Source organism: Wasmannia auropunctata, unplaced genomic scaffold, assembly GCF_000956235.1.
Source record: "Wasmannia auropunctata unplaced genomic scaffold, wasmannia.A_1.0 LD336103.1, whole genome shotgun sequence".
NCBI lineage: Eukaryota > Metazoa > Arthropoda > Insecta > Hymenoptera > Formicidae > Wasmannia > Wasmannia auropunctata.
This window is the reverse complement of record NW_012026787.1, coordinates 1,234,712-1,251,805: the sequence shown is the minus strand read 5'-3', so window position 1 is coordinate 1,251,805 and position 17,094 is coordinate 1,234,712. Positions and strand designations below refer to the sequence as shown.

Here is a 17,094-nt window from a genome sequence, read left to right as displayed (position 1 = left end):
ATTTACACCAAAACTCAGATAATTCTCATTTGTAACGTTATAACTCAGTTGAATGTACGTTCCTTTTTATTCTAATAAGTAAGATTCAACTGAGTTTTTACTTATAATCTGCATAAAGCTCGAAATCGTATGCTTTACCGAGTCTATTAACTCACATTAAAAGTAAGGTATAAACGTATACTTTTACGCTCAATAACTTTCTATCAAAGTAAACAAGTAATAACATCATTATCTGAGTATAAAAATACTCACATAACTTTAGATTCAGTATCATTTATGTGAAAATGGAAAGTAACTATTTAACCGATTGGAACCAAGATGACGGATAGGAATACCTATATCTTATAGTACCTTAGTGATATACATCGTAAGAACGCATACATTGTTGAAGAACGTATAAATATATACGCACAACGCGCGCACAATCGCTATTATCATTACAGATCGCGAAGTAGCGATGTCTCGCGTCGTTGCAGAAAACGCCTCCTTCCGAAGGTCCTTTCGCAAATGAAGATAATCGCCTATTAGCACGTCTTCATTTTGCAAACGCCGGGATAATACATGTTAACGAGAACCACCGGAGAAGTTTCCGCGATCGGTTCACGAATTGTGCGAATAATCATGATGTCGAGTTTTCCTCGAGTTATCTATAGCTTCAATTGCAAGAGCGATGCGGTTCAGAGTTACAGACCGCGTCTCATATACTTGGCAGAAGAATGAATTGTTCATACCTATACAAGTTACATCCGTCCCTTCCTGCGCGTCTCAATCCTTCGCTGTACAGCCACCATGGAGGATACCGACCGAAGAGCATCCCTATCTGCTCAACGTCGGATTTCGGTATCAAAAAACTTTGTCACACTGTGGATACATTATCGCTCTCTGGCTAAATCGTTAAAGATTACCCGATAAAAATAAGCATCTGTAACGAGTTTCGTGACGCCGTCACGCACTGCACTCTGCGGCTCTCTCACCAACGACGTCGAGGAGCCACTTAATACCACGGTGAGTCCGATATCTAGTTAATCTCTCAGTTTAATGCTCCTCTTCCGCACTTAACTTATAGTCAGCACATGTAAAATTTGCAGAGATATTATGTACAAGTAGTCTCTAGATCCGCGCTGTGTGTTGCGATCCGCTTGTCGAGATGATGACGATGATGATAGTAATGATGACGATGACATCAATGATCCTTTGTCGATGTTTATTCATCTTTGGTTAGGGCGATGCACGCTTGTTTTGAACGTTAGTGGATCCACGGACACCGTCACGGAACTTTCTCACGCACATGTCCGCCCAAATGATTTAGAACAAGCTAGTCTCACTCTGGCTAGTCTTCAAGTATTATGACGCCGCTTCGTCATCGGCCAAATTGTGAAGATCCGAGTAATTCACGATGGCACGATGAAGAAACTCATATTGCGCCTGCAACACGCACAAAAATTATATAAAATACAATCAGAATACGATATGTGATGCAATAAATATAATACATGATATTTAAATATAATACTCAGACTTGTAATTTATTATTTCATTATAAAGAGTTGTGATCTTTGAAAAAAAAGTTAAATGATGGAGAATGAAAAATATAGACATATAATACTTGTATCAATTTTGCATTATGTTAATCCTAGGTCACCATTGTTATTTTTGGTTACCTTCCCCGCCACTGGGGTTTGTAATTTTGTTGCTGTATTTCTGAACTAAAAGCATATTTTTTAGCTCAATCAGGGCTGCCATAGAAAATGAATTTTGAAATTCCCTGACTTTTCCGATTTCCAGACGACAGTAGAAAACTTTTTCATGATCAGTATCAAATATATAATTCTAAATTTTAATATTTAAAAGATATATATTACAAGAAAAGTAACTTATATTATTAGAAGCAACATAAATTTAGAAGTTTAATAACATAATCCCAAATGCAAATTCAGGCCAACAAATTATTAACATCTTTGACATTGCTTCGATGTTATGCATTAAACTACAAAAAAAATTCCTTTGGTATAACTGAATTTTCTGTTGGGGGATAAAAACTCATTGACAGTGATAAAAGCAGAAAGATTCCTGTAGATATTTCTTTAATATTGTTAAATATTCCGAATTTCCGATTGCGATAACAGAGAGAAGTCTCGAATAAAATTGTAATTTTCGAAAATTTTTTCGATTTTTATACAAAATTATTTTATTCTCTTATTTTCTATTGTTTAATTCTGGAAAAGAATTTTCAAATAAAAAAAGCAATATAACGATACTGAACTATCGTTAAGAGTTACAGAATCGGGGTGGATCCCTTTTAAGAAGTAAAGTTTAAAATTTCAGGCTCTTTTATATCTTTCCCTGACTAGTTTAAATTTCCCTAACTTTTCCCGATTTTCCATATCTGTAACAACCCTGTCAACACGCTACCTCAGAGTTTAACAAAGACAGAAAAAGAATCAAATAAAAAATATTTCAGTAATATATTCAAGTAAGGTAAACGTACCAGTGACTGAACGTGTATCTATAGCTGAACAAGTACACAAAACAAGCACAAAAACTCATTTTTAAATGCTTTTCTTCGTAATATTATAATTTAATTGTAATCTTTAAATATTTTAACAATTAAATTTTAACAATTAAATTATATATATAATAAAAAAAGCATTTGAGATTAATAAATTTTGTGTACGTGTTCAGATATAGATACATGTTCAGTCACTGGTACGTTTACCTTAATGATTTAAAAAAATGTAATTTCAGAAATTACTAAACTGCATTGAGTACGTTGTACCTCGATAAAGTGACCCAGAGTTAAAATTGTTAATTTTTTAAAATAGAATATTCAACTTTTCCTGTCAAAATTCATAGAAAATACAAAATCCTTAATGACAATACGACCAAATATGAGGAAAATTATGAAAATACTTACGAAGGTGCTGATCATGCCGTGTCGTTGAGAGCGCAACTTTTTCGTCGTTGTGAAAATATCTACGCGTTTCTCAGTGCGTAACTGTTGGACCAGTATGCTAAGCGCCACGAACATGGAACTCCGATCTGATCCGTAGCTGCAGTGCACGACCAGCGAACCGCTCGTCTCGGAGTCGTTCGTCAGCGTCTGATCCACTAGCTCGATGAGACCGCGCGTCACCTCAGGTACTTCACCCTCCACCGTTGGCCAGCCGTGATACTGATACTGCTTCACGACCCCGGTCTCGTCAGTCTTCGTATTCAAAACGCAAAACTCGCGACGCGTGTAGTACGGACAACTCTCGCTATGGATATAACGGACTCTTATATGATCGTAATCGGTCTCATCGTCCGGCCAATAGCGTGGACATTTCCGTGGGCCTTCGTTCGACTGGAAAAGATATTATTTGTTTTATACGCAATTACAACATTTATTTTGATGCCTAACTCATGCCTTCTTTCTAAAAGTACGCTTATTTCTTATTATTAAGATCGGGGACTCTGACACTTCTTTCACCCGATATAGAATTTATATTACAGATTATATAAAATTTTATGTACTTTATTTCATTATAAAATAATCTCATATATGTGCTTATATATATATATATATATATATAAGAAATTAACATCGTTAACGTATTATTGTAGTAATTAAATTATATTGGAATATACATAATTTTTTATACACAAGATTTTATATACACAAAGCAAGATGTTTAAAAAAAAAAGTTTCGCCAAAAATTTTTTGTATGAAATTGCATACCATGTATATTATGTTAACGCAATATTCATACAGTTATCTCTTTTTTTGCAAAAAGTTAAACAAATCAAACAAAACCAATATTCTTTATTGCAACAAAATAAGAAATAAAGAGAAAAATAAAAAAAAATATACACACAAAAAAATATACTTACGTCAGATAACATAACTATCGTAGAGATGCATTGTTCCGAGATCATTCGCCAGAAATCCGTTATGGTGGTGTCCAGTGGATCTTGCGTAATGACAAAAGACTCGGAATTATCATAGCCCTCGATGAACGATGCGTTTATGTACGTCGAATGTTCCCTTCCCGGAACTGGCGTGAGTATCACGCGATTTCTATCATACGGTATCACCAGTTCGCTTCTATTCTTTGATCTATTTTCATCTCCGCCGCCAACAGAGAAGGATTTCCTATCTTCCAATACGGAACTGATTTTCTATAAACAAAAATTATAAGTTATTACGTAAATGTGAGAGACGAACGTTCGTGTCTCTCAATGAAGTTGTTGGAGAAAAAGCATGTAATTTTTTCATCGAATATCATCTATTTTTCGTCGATTTTATAATACTTTATTGGATATCGATTGTTCAAAATGTATGGACTTTTTCGCGAGTAATTCGTTCCTATCCAATACACAAATAGAACGCGCCGATCGAAAAAAATTCAAAGGAGATTTAAAAATAAAATTCGGGACGAACTGATAAAGTAACAATAAATAATTTTATAACGAACGATATTTGTAGAATTTTTGACATATATATGATACTTTAATTTGTAGATCTCAAATGAAGATGAAATTAAATGACAAAAGAAAAAGAACTATTTTTTCAATTCTAGTCTACATAACTTACATCATACTCTTCCTCCATCCTGCACTTCTCCTTCCCGTTGTCCCGCTGTCTCAGCTTGGCGGCCGTGGTCTTGAGCTGCGGTGCCGGGATCTCCGTGTCGCCGTATTGCGCCATCTCCATGAGCGCGCGATAGATGAAGATGTATTGCTTGAGCGATTGCACGAGGAAGTTGCGCTGATGCCGCAGATCGCATACGGTGTTGAAGATGGACACCTGGCTCTCCTCGGCCAGCTGCTGCAGCAGCGAGTCGAGTGCCACGAGGGTGCCGGTGCGGCCCACACCGGCGCTGCAGTGCACCAGGATCGGGCCCTTCTCGAGCGAGTACGCCTCGTTGACGCGCTTGATGAAACGTAGAATCGCATGCGGATGCTCGGGGGCGACGAAGTCCTTCCACACGAGGAAGTGATACTGCACGATCGCGCGCGAGTCCCGCTCACCCAGCCGCGTCATCTTCAACTCGCGCACCACGTAGTCCGAGAAGGCGCGCTCCTTGACGTGCTCCACCGTGATGTCGCCGAAGTTCTTCGTCTCCCGCTTGTCCGGCCAGTATTTGGCGCACTTGGTCTTCGAGTACTCCTCGAGATTCGTCAGCATGAGGATTAGCTCGAGGTGCTGCTCCCAGATCATGCGCCAGTAGTCGCACACGGTGTTCTCCATCGGACCCTGGGCGCAGATGAACTTCTTGCGCTCCTTGTAGCCCAGCACGAAGTTGGCGTTGATGTAATCGGAGCCGCAGATACCGTCCATCTGTGCCAAACGTACTCTCGTCTGATCGTAACACTTGATGTCCGGATAGCGATTCTTGTAGAGATTCTCCTGCGCTTCGGACGCGCGCGTTGTTCTGTCCGTGAATCGATCGGGTAGCAGCTCAAACTCGTGCTGGAAACCGTAATCCGAGTCCCGATGGCGTTCCAAGTACGCCTGCAACAACTCGCCCTTGGGTACGGGCGGCATGTCCGGTGGACTCGCTGCCACGAGCTGATGCCTGCCTCTCAAACTCCTGCAGAGATGTCTGCAGAAAAAAAGCATCTTTTAAGTAAACACTGCGTTTTTCAAACATTATGATAAGATATTAATATTAATAAATATGAGAAATTGTATAATTTTACATAAAAACATAAATGTATTTTTATGTTTTTTATATATGTATTCTATTATGTTTCTATAATAACAGCTTTTATTTAACAAAAAGAGAAATCTTTAAAAAATGCGATTATTAAAACAAACAGCGTCTATTTTTGCATTAAAAAGAATGCAAAATCTGTTACATTATTAAAATAATTCATGTAATAAAATATTTATATAAACATCTTCCCTTTAAAAAAAAATTATCGTAGTTTTCTTAAAACTCACCTAAAACTATTACGCAGCGTTATAACTTCCTCCCTCTCTTGCGCACGTTTCGTAAATCTATATAACACGCAGAGCGCGATAAACAGAATTGTAAGAGTTAAAATCAGGGCGATGAAGAGCTGTATTATCATTTCTCTGATAGTAGTCGCTTCCGCGGCCGTCACGCTGAGAGGATCCACTCCGCCGTAAAGAGGATGGAAGTAACTGCTGTAAGCCGGTAGATGCTGATTCTTTTCGTTATCAAACACTGCAAAAAGTCAACCGTCATCCAATGCATATAAATTATTTAAAGTATTCCACAACTTTTTATAGCAATCGTACGTACCGATAACTTCGATGAAACCAGTGTAGTTCGACGTTTCGTCAAGAAAACCGTCATAAGATGACAACATACTGAGTTCTCCAGATTCGTCTACGGATGCCTTTTGCAACGGCGCGTCTTCCCTCTTCCGCCTCTCCGCTTTTTCCGTGGCATTAACAATCACAGGCACGGCCGTGGTCGTGTCGATTTTCACGGTGTTGGCAACGGTCGTCGTTGATGTAGTAAACGGGCTGGTGGTCGTACTGTTACCGTTGCCGCCACTCACCGTTGTCATCGGCATAGTCGATGTAGTTACCGTCGTGCTGGTAACGGTACTACTCGTGTTACTGCTCGAAGTTGCGACGGTGGTCGACGGGATTTCCGGGACAAAGTGTAACAACGGCGGCGCCGGTTTGGGTCGCAGACCGACGCACTTTTCGCACATAACACGATCATTAGACGACTCGCCGTCGCCGAGGAAGATCTCGGTCAACAACTGATCGCTGTTGAACGTCTCGGCGATGTAAGCACCACCGGTAGGCGAGTTGTGCACGTATTGATAGGAGTACACCGCGATCTCCTCCGGTGGCGGCAGATCGCCGACCATCTTGTGCGGCGGTAGCTTCACCAGGTAGACGCGGTAGCAGCAGATCGGGCCGTTCCGCTCGGAGATGCGCGGTAGATAGAGCTTGAACAGCTGCCTACCCTGGCTCTCGATCTTCCGCCAGCTGCGCATGTTCATGTTCTCGCGATCCGGTATCGCGACCGGCGTCGTGCAGTTCCCTATGGCGTCCTTGCCAGAAGCGCGAGACCTCGTCACTCCGTGCACCCGAACCTTCGAACAAATGTTTATTCTTAGTACGGAAATTCGCTCGATATTATTAGGCTTGCATGCGATAATCTCAAGTTAGAAATTCAATTAATTAATAACGCAATAGTCCAAGTCAAGATTAACTTTCTTCCTTGAAGGTTTAATATTTTCATTTTTACGAAAATAAGACACTAGTTCACTGCCCAATCCTAGCTTATAATAAGTTGCAAATGTCTGTAATATACGCTTTTTTTATAGCAGATGTATAAGACAGTTTAATGCCGGTTTCAAAAAGCCTATTAGGGGATTCTCATGGCAAGGATACTCGTGGTGATTTGACATTGCCTTCCGAGAGAATAAAACCCGATGTTTTTTGGCCAAATTTAAATCTTTGACGTAGAAAACAAACGCACAACTCTCTCGACACACGATTGCCACACACCGTGTCATAGAAATGTTGTATAAAATTATTCTAATTAAATGAGAAAATATTCTAACACAAATGACGAATGGAAGGATGAATTTAAGTTTGAGTAATTTGGCTATATACCGTATAATTTGTATTGGGAGGTATCTTATTGTAGTGCGTGCTGTTCCTGTTATAAACACTCCAGCTGGGCGGTTCGAAACTATGCACATCCAGACGTCCCATGTCGTTCTTGAATCTCGCCACGCCGTTCAATTGTATATTGTAGCGCTGTATAATACCGTTTGGCTTCTCCGGGGGTTTCCACGTGATGGACATGAAGCTGAAGCTGCTTATATTGTCGTAGCGGCAAATAACGACGAGATTCTTCGGAGGACTGGCCACTGGAAGAACAATTGAATATTTATCAAATTGGCAAATAAAAACGGGCAAATGAGAGTCAAGCGCAGTTATTGAGGCGCAAATTATTTCTTTAATAGTAACGAGATTTTACATACAAATTAAAAAAATAAAGTATCCAAACGTTTCGGGTCCTCTTCGAATCATCTCACGCACACATGACACACGCACACACACACGCGCGCGCGCGCACACGCATGCATACACACACACAGTGTGTCTTAATCAAAATATATCACAAACTCAAAGCGGGAGTTAATTAAAGTATGAATAAATCCGAGTGAATGTTTATCGTATGTGAAATACATTTTTCCTCACGCAATGCGCGCCGACTTACCACCATCCAGAGTAGTGCCGTTTACTTCGACACTCCAATTGCCGCATTGTTTCGTGTATTCGCTGCAGGCGGCTATCTTGAATTTGTACGTGGTCGCCGGATCGAGATCCACGAACGCGTACACAATGGGCTGGGGAAACGGCTGGGCGGACACCGCTTCTCTCTTCTGATCGGCGTGAGTGGCCATCAGATTATAATAGTGCACGTGTTCTTTCAAATCCGGCGGCGGCACGGTCCAGCCTATCGTGATCGAATTCTCTGTCACGCCTTTCACGGACACTTTCGGCACAAATATCGGATCTGTAATGCATTTTTTATGCTATATTAAATAAAATAATAAAATAAGTTTTAAATATATGCCAGCAATGTCAAAGATTGTTAAGCAAGGTTTTTTTTCTTGCCGTGGAAATCAAACGCCAAATTGTAAAGATAATTATTTAACGTCCATGTGCTAAATAATTTTTAAGTTATTCTACAATAATTCTTTTAATTACAAATTCTACATTGTTAGACTAAAATTTATAATTCTTTTTCATTCTTAAGTTTATTTTTAACCTTCAGTTTTCACACCTTTTTTTCAATCAAGTTTATCATTTGGGATCAATTTGTCAAACCAATTTTTAAAAGGCTGCCGTAAAAACAGTTTAATTGGATCGCAAAAATTCTTAAATAGAATTTGAACGTTGTAGAATGTATTCCCGATTGCATAGAATTTAAAATTAAAGTGGCATCATATTGACAAAAATTCTTTAAAAAAAGTATGTTTTGAAAAAATTCATACCCAAAATAAAAAGCTGGGGGTCATTTTGTCAAGTGTGACAACCGAAGGTTAAATTTATTTTTTAAGTTGAATTAAGAAAGACGGAAATGATAGGAGGAATTTGCCGACTTTTTTTTTAATTACCTTTCTCAAGTGTGGTAATCCATCGTGGATCTAATTGCATGTGTGACGTGCCTAGCGCATTCATAGCGCTGATACCGATTTGGTACGCGGTGCCGCTCTCAAATCCCTTGAGAACGTAACTCGAATTACCGCCGCCAATCTGCTCGGCGTAGTACTGGCGTTGATCCGTGCCGTTCTTCATGTGCTGGACGAAGTAGTTCTTGATCGGCTCGTTACCGTCATTGACGGTCCAATTTAGAAATATACTGTTAGCTCCGACCGCCTTCATGAAATCTATGCTGACTTTCGGCACATCGGTGACGAATAAGTGCGTCGAGGCGCTCACTATCCCGTTGTAATCGTTCGCCAGGCACACATACGTGCCGTTGTCCTTTCGCGTCAGACTCTTGAATTCCAGGACCAGAATGGCGTAAGTCTCGTTTATCTGCGCGACGACGGTGAGGTCCTTCAGATGCTCGCTGCTTTCCGAATCGTTCCCTTTCAACCAGATAAACTGGGAAAGCGGATAACCGTGTATGTGGCACGTCAAGTTGGCCGCTTCCGATACCTTCGCCCTCACGTTCCCGCCGGATGCTATCTTGCCGGGTTCTGGAAAACGATGAGAAACGTCGTATTAACAAGAGAGACCGTCCGAAACATCCAAACAGCCAAGCCGATTTTCGAGTCTTTTTATCGCTTAACAATAATATATGAGAGAAAAAGAGTGTTATCCGTGAAATCCGAAATACGCGTATCGCATAACGGAGATAAGGCATTTAAATTAGCTCGTCGCTGCGTACCTATCACTCTGATATGAATGTTTTTCTCGAGGAATTCACCGTCGGCAGTCTGCGCGGAGCACTTGTAGTCGCCCGTGTCATTTCTGCTGGCCTTCTTTATGTCGAGTCGTCCGCCGTACTCGAAATCCTTGATGGTAGTGAGATTCCTGCCGTCGGTGCTCCACCAGACCTGACCCGGCACGTTGAGTTTGCATAATATCGACGGTGTGCTGCCCGCCTCGATTCCCTCAATAATCTGCGACGATCGAATATGCAACAATGCGCCCCGCTCGGACTTCGTCTCTGCTGCTGCTGCTGGTGGTGGTGGTGGTGATGGTGCTGCCGGTTTATCTATACCTAACGCAAGAAAACACATCGTTTTTCGTTATTGATTCTTTTTTTTTCGTTATTGTTTTCATTATCTATTTACTACTTAGTAAATGCAAACAGCGGAATAAAATTCGTCTTTAAAACGAAAGACGCAAGATCTTAATTTTGGGCGACATAGAATTTATCTTTGACGATAATCGATGAATTTCACGATCAATTCTTTTTTTTCGTTTCATCGTTTCCATTATCTATTCCCATATTGCTTAGGGCTCACTAGAATATTCATTATGAACATTTCGATGTCCACTCATTTGTGATTGCCGAATTTTACTGACAATGAGACTAATTAGAATCACAGCTATCACGCTTTACATTTAAATGTTTAGTGGGAAATATCAGACTATTTTCATTATCTATTTACGTAGATGCAAACAACGAAATAAAATTCGTCTTCAAAACGAAACGCAAGATCTTAATTTTGGGCGACATAGAATTTATCTTTGACGATAATCGATGAATTTCACGATCAATTCTTTTTTTTCCGTTTCATCGTTTTCATTATCTATTTACGTAGATGCAAACAACGAAATAAAATTCATCTTCAAAACGAAACGCAAGATCTTAATTTTGGGCGACATGGAATTTATCTTTGGCATAATCGATGAATTTCACGAGAATTCGCGCGATATGCTATCGAATTCGCGGTTACATCAGAGAATCGGACACCTTTAATTCCGATACGCTATTCTGGCGCGATCAATGAAATCAAATTTAGCATAGCTCGGCCGACCGTTCGGCAACTGTACATTTTCGATGAATAGAAAAAAAATGGACGAGCGAACGCGTGCTCTTTTTAATTGACGAATTCCTGTCGTTTCTATTCCTATTCGAATCTCCGTCCACGTGCAGGTTTTATTTCACTCGTAATTCCGTTATTTATTTTTCTTGCATTCTTTTTTCAAAAGTTATAATATAAATACTTTTTATTTCTTTATAAAATGTCGCGGTACCAAGCCGAGTCGAGGAAAGGCCAAAAACAACATTCTCCTGAGAAACGTTTTAAATCACATTTCTCTCTCTCTCTCTCTCTCTCTCTCTCTCTTAATCAAGAATTCCTCGTATAATTCTGCAAAACGAAGGAAAACATCATAAGTGGCGGATTCACTCCTCTCGCTGAGTTATTTCCACAATGTGTCATGTCCAATGCCAACGACCGCCCCCGCGTGCTTCACGCACACGCATGCATGCGTATACCTATACGGACCTTGCAACACGCATCTGCCTACAGACACTCGCATATCCGCAAATATATATACATATGTAACTACATACGTATGTATATGTGGTTTTAGCGGTACGGTTATATGTGGATTAATATGATCATACATACAAATACACGATCAATGGTGAATGATAACGTGACCGTATACGTGCGATAATATACGCAATTCGACGAATAGATCGATTCCTTCCTTATCTAAAATTTAATCGAACGGCACGTGTCTTCTCGACAGTCTTTCGAAGTTTCGAAATTCATCATCCCGATTGATGCGCATCGAGATCGAGATTCTGCCAAGACAAGGCTTATCTATAAAATTACCACAAAGATTAAATCCTCATTATCTACCTCTACAGTGTGATTCGTAAATTGAGAGCTCTCGGCGATCAGTGATAAATACTCGAAAGCAGATATTCGATATTCGAAAATGTTTTTTAAGGAAAGGATCGTTTCTCTCGCGTCGTTCGTCACGTCGAAAGCAGTCGACGCCTATTACCACACGCAGCCCGTATAAATATATACATTCTAAACCAGTTCAATGCCGCATTATCCAATTCGCGAGTATCTGCGCGAGCAGTTATTTTCATCCGCGAGCGACAAAGTGGATTCTCGCGGCGGAATTAAACGACGACTCCTCTATTCTCCTCTGTCTTTCTCTCTTTCTCGACAACCACCTGGCACGTCGTTGACGCCGGGTGACGTAAACGTCACCGAGTGGACGATTATAATTTCGACCGGCTTAATTGCCAATGCCACGCGGGAAAACGGGTCGCGGACGGACCGCGTACAGATTCCGAGCGATGCTCGGGCCAAGATCGTGGACACCGAGTGGATGGCGGCATTTTGCGTTTAGCTGGAATTGGGTCTTTCGACGAAGTGAGACAAGTCCCGTCATCCGTTTTAGTCACAGGCGAGTTATCTCTGTCGGGTTGAACAATGGCACCAGTCACGCTTTCCTCGTTTCGAGAAACGAGGGAATTCGCGACGGTTTACCTGAACCAGGAGGATCCAGAGTATACCGCCGCTTAATGGCTATATCCTCAATAGAAGATCTCAAAATCAATGCGAACCTTTCAAATTTCTAGACGCCGGATTTTGAATTATATACCGCGCACTCAGGGAAATGTTTTCTAGCTGTTCCAGCTAGAATTCTAAATGTTACACTTAAATTATATCGCTGTTTTTTGTATCTGCTAAAAAATTGTCTGTCATACGTAGAATTTTTAGCAGCAATATTCTAAGAATATATGCAAGAAAATATAGGTTTCATAATTAAATATGATTGGAGTCTGGATTGGAGTCTGGACTGATTAAACGGCATAGAGAAACTTTTTTGCTAAATTTGACAAATAGTTCAGACATAATTTCTGTCTCTGTTATCTATATTGATTAAATACAAAACATATGTGGTATCGCAGTGCTTACTAATCACTTATCCGTTTTGGCTAATTTTTCGTATACCTAAATAATTCTCGCTATAATTGCAAGATTACTTTTTTCAGTGCTTGATCTCGAAATCCGGGATTTCAATTCTCCTCGAAATTCTCTATAATCCTCCTTGTTAAATCTCAAATTTGTGAAGAAAAAATAAATAAGAAGACAAAAATAAAATAGCAAAAGTAACAGGAATGATAAATAAAATGTTATTTTTGTATAATATGACATTCAACCTCCGATAATCCGAATATATAGAAAGTCTCTTTTGGATATGTTCAAATCAATTCCTTTACCGCATTTTGTACGGAGAAGCGCCGGGCTCGTAATCTCTTCGTATTACTGCCCGACGAGCTCCAGCCGCCGCACACGTTCGATCGATCGCACGGCGCGCGATTTTCCACGTGCTCTTTCCCGGCGCGGTTCTCAAAATTCCGCTTCTCCTCGGATATACATAATACATATTTGCGATGCGATAGTTAACAAAAAAATCTCTCTAAAAAAGGACTCCGCGAAAGATCTCGGGCGCCGCCGATCCGTCACGTACCCGTCATCGAAATTCAACTCCGAAACGTTATCATCTCGCATTTCCACCTTCTCCAATGCAACAAAAAAAAATCAATCTGAAAAAATCGCGTCGCTCACGATCGTTCTTGCTGATTTTTTTCTCGCTCGTAGCGGCGCACCTCGCAAACGAGAAATCGGCGAGCGTTTGCCCTGCCTCTCCCTATCGCCGTATCTTCACTCTCGACTGTGTGAACGGAGCGTCAAAATAATATGCGATTAAAACGAGCATCTATGGATGCTCGTGCGCGCGGAGGCGCGTCCCGGCGCGCCTCGTTGCACCTTTCCCCCCCTCGTCCCGCCGTCCCCCTCGGCCCTTTCCCTTTACTCCCCGAGAGGAGGCGTGTACATACCCTCTCGCGGGATTCGGACTCACCGGACTCGTCGACGCCGGCCGCGCCGAGCACGAGGAGGCACAGAAGCAGCGGCGCCAGCAACATAACACCGCCGCTCCAGGATAACATGGCGGTCGGGTGACAGCCCGGTCGGGTGGACGTTCACGGACGGGGCGGGCGTGCGGGTGTTGTTGCGCGTCGGCGTTAGTTAGGTAGCCGCCGACGCTCTCGCCTTCCGCTCTCCCGAGTCTTCTTTTGCCTCTGGTTGTCAAGATTCTACAGGAATCTTAGTACCGTAGATTCATTCTCTCCCGAGTCCCGGTGGTCACACAGCGGCCAAGCCCCCCCCTCTTCCGCCGCTACCCCACCTCTTGTAACACGCGCTTCCTGCGTCCGGCGTCGTCCTCGCTCCCTCTCGCACTGGTCTGGCCACCACCCCCCTTAACCCCGGGGTTTCCCCGGTTTCCGCGATGCCGCCCTCACAGGCCTTCCATGATCCTGGCCTCCGCGCGGGAGGATGCGCGTCGCCGCGATTGTCGTCGGCAGGAGTGACGGCCCCGTGTGCCGCGGCGCTTCGCCCGCGCGTTCACTCGATCATTACGCTCTACGTGTAGCAGCGCGCACGAGAAAACGCGTGTCCGCGGCGCGGGCACAGCACGGCACAGCGATGCGGCGCGGCGCGGCGCGACGCGGAACGGAGCGTCGTGGATCGGCGAGGATTCTCACGGCGCTACGTGTATCACGCGTGTATCGCGCTCGCACGAGCGGCCGACGGTGCTGCGCTTCACTGTGCTTCACGGTGCAATGCTAACTGACGACGACGACGATCACAGACCGGTCACCGGACGACGAGCGCTCGCTCTCGCGCGACGACGACGACGACGACGACGACGATGACGATGACGACGACGACGACGACGGCGGCGGCGGCGGCAGCGGCGACGGGGGAGGCGACGTTTCACCTCCTCACCTCGTAACGGTGCGCCAGAGTGACTGACATGACATCATGCGCAAGCCGTAGCGCGCGCCGCCCTTCGGCTAGGGACGCGCGGGGGGAGGAAGCGGAAGGGATTTCTCTCCCGGAGCCCGGAGCGAGATTAGTATTGTGGCGGCCTCTTGCCGATGCCGATTGAATTTGTTCGTTGATATTAGTAGGTACTTACAATTAGCGTCGGTAGATAAGATATATTTTATCTGCACCGCAAACGGGATCAGAGAGGATCCGAGAGCGGACAGCCGGCTTTTTGGCTAAAATTGTCCTCGAGCACTATCGCCCTCTGAAGAAATATATCCAAATTATATAGCAAAATCAAGATTTCTGCACAATTTGTGGTGCGTGTCCGTACTAAATCCACTTTTCGAGTCGGCTGGAGCTTTATTTTCGAAAAATTACGCATTAGAAAGTAAGGAAATATACTTCTAATGCGTAATTTTTCGAGAATAAAGCTCCAGCAGACTTGAAAAGTGGATTTAGTACAGACACGCACCACAAATTGTGCAGAAATCTTGATTTTGCTATGTAATTTGGATCCACTTCTTCAGAGGGCGATAGTGCGCGAGGGCATTTTAGCGTTACAGCCAAAAGGCCGGTATGTCCGCTCTCGGATCCTCTCTGTTTATATCGACGAGATACTATAATTATAAGTGCAGATTATACTGGGTTGGAAAAATTTGCACGAGGTCGATAAAGCACTCTTCAGTGTCATCAGTGGTATCTCTAAAGTCTAAATATGAACTTCTTACAATATATCATCTGGTCTCACTCAACACGTGAAATGTCCTTATCTAACTTATTGAAGTGTCATCTCTTGGAAAATCTGGCACTTACTGCCAGACGCAATTTTTGCTGTCTTTACCTTAGCTGAGCATACAAATTATCACAAATTGCATTCGTATGGATATTTCTTTTTCTACACTTCCAATCGTAACTCAAAAGTTCTTGTATTATTCGTGCAAGTAATCCGATGCGCGCGAGCTAGTTATTTTGTACATACATATGAGCTGCAGAACTTTTGTACCAATAAAATGTTTACGTCAAGTGACAAGTTATGATCCCCAAAAAAGGTAATTTTTTAATATTTTTTTGTTTTTACTATTCATATATATCTAGCGCGCTTATATTTTATGTCTATTTCAATCCTGTAAAAGCGTTTTCAAATCTATTCAGTCGTTTCGGAATTATCCCTTTATAGAATGCAAATGTCGGTATTCCAGCATCGCCTTAATTTAATTTAATGTACTTTCTATCAATTTCAATAATTTATTGATTTAATTTTTATATTTATTTATTTGTTCTAAAAAAAATATGTATGCACTCTTATCATTTTGAGGTTATTGACTACATATCTCAACTTTTAAATCATTTACAAATATTTATTTTGTACATACCTTTAGTTTGCAATATATTTGTGTAATGCGTTCATCGTTTATGTTTCCATGATGAAAAATTGTACTGTTAACTTTATAAATATTTTCAGCAATATGTTTTTTTGATGTAGGTATATGGATTTAATATTAAGGCGATCCTAAAGTCGTCTGTTTTATCAACCGAACGTGATTATTTTCCAATACATAATAAACATAATTAAAGGCAACAGATTAAAAAATCCTTCTCCACGATTAAAGTATAGGCATCAATGTAATTCCGGCTGGTAGAGATTACGCTGAGAACGAAGAAAAATTAAGAAATTTAGATCTCCGTTATCTTTTCTTGGTCCAATATGGCGTCTAAAGTTGTGTACGTGTGCCAATATTTGCTTCGTACAAAAATTTGGCAGTTTGTTGGTACAAAATAATACCAGCCGGACCTACGAATTACATGTGCAAACAATGTAGAGTTCATAAAATTAGGCTTGGATGCCTAATAAAAAAGATGTACGTTCGTGAAAATTTGTTACGATGTGTGCGTGAGATATCGATATGGTAGTAAATATGAACACATCACTACACACTACTACATCAATATTGCACGCATACATACTCACAAATCGTCGATAAAACAGCGAATTTTTGGAGTTTGATTTCGGGTTTAGGATCCCCTTAATATTTAAGATGATGCCGGAAGGTAGAAAATACCGACACATTACAGTTTAGTAGATTTCTCCGAATTGGCTGAACGGAATTGAAAATCCTTTTACAGGATTGAAATAGACATGAAATTGTGGTGTTAAACGTCGAAGTTGTAGTAAAATCGGAAAAAATTAAAAAATTACATTTTTTCGGGTTGTACAGCTGACACCTAACCATAACCTGACATAAACATTTCATCTGTCTCTTATACACATCTCTG

The 17,094-nt window shown here is 41.5% G+C and overlaps 1 protein-coding gene across 2 annotated transcripts; it reads right to left on the bottom strand.

The window, feature by feature from the left end:
* Positions 1-7: 7 nt before the first annotated feature.
* Positions 8-13,934, bottom strand: LOC105457437 (tyrosine-protein phosphatase 69D). Of its 2 annotated transcripts, XR_975400.1 has the most exons (12): positions 13,847-13,934; positions 9,885-10,220; positions 9,106-9,693; positions 8,202-8,501; positions 7,589-7,848; positions 6,252-7,062; positions 5,927-6,173; positions 4,574-5,585; positions 3,871-4,158; positions 2,915-3,343; positions 906-1,425; positions 8-820 (listed from the first exon to the last, which is right to left on the bottom strand). XR_975400.1 is itself a non-coding variant. In XM_011702096.1 (11 exons), the coding sequence occupies exons 1-11, from the start codon at positions 13,932-13,934 to the stop codon at positions 1,345-1,347; spliced, it is 4,440 nt and encodes a 1,479-aa protein (XP_011700398.1). In that variant the 3' UTR covers positions 8-1,344. The 2 variants fall into 2 exon arrangements, 1 of the variants encoding a protein (XP_011700398.1); XM_011702096.1 differs by having other exon boundaries at positions 8-1,425.
* Positions 13,935-17,094: the final 3,160 nt, after the last annotated feature.

Bases quoted from the DNA above. Each gene is read 5' to 3' on its own strand.
- LOC105457437 (XM_011702096.1), bottom strand. From the start codon at position 13,934: ATGTTATCCTGGAGCGGCGGTGTTATGTTGCTGGCGCCGCTGCTTCTG. The intron at 8,502-9,105 runs GTAATTAAAAAA...AATGCATTACAG, and splicing joins GATTACCACACTTGAGAAAG to ATCCGATATTTGTGCCGAAA. The intron at 4,159-4,573 runs GTAAGTTATGTA...TTTTGTTTATAG, and splicing joins GGATGGAGGAAGAGTATGAT to AAAATCAGTTCCGTATTGGA.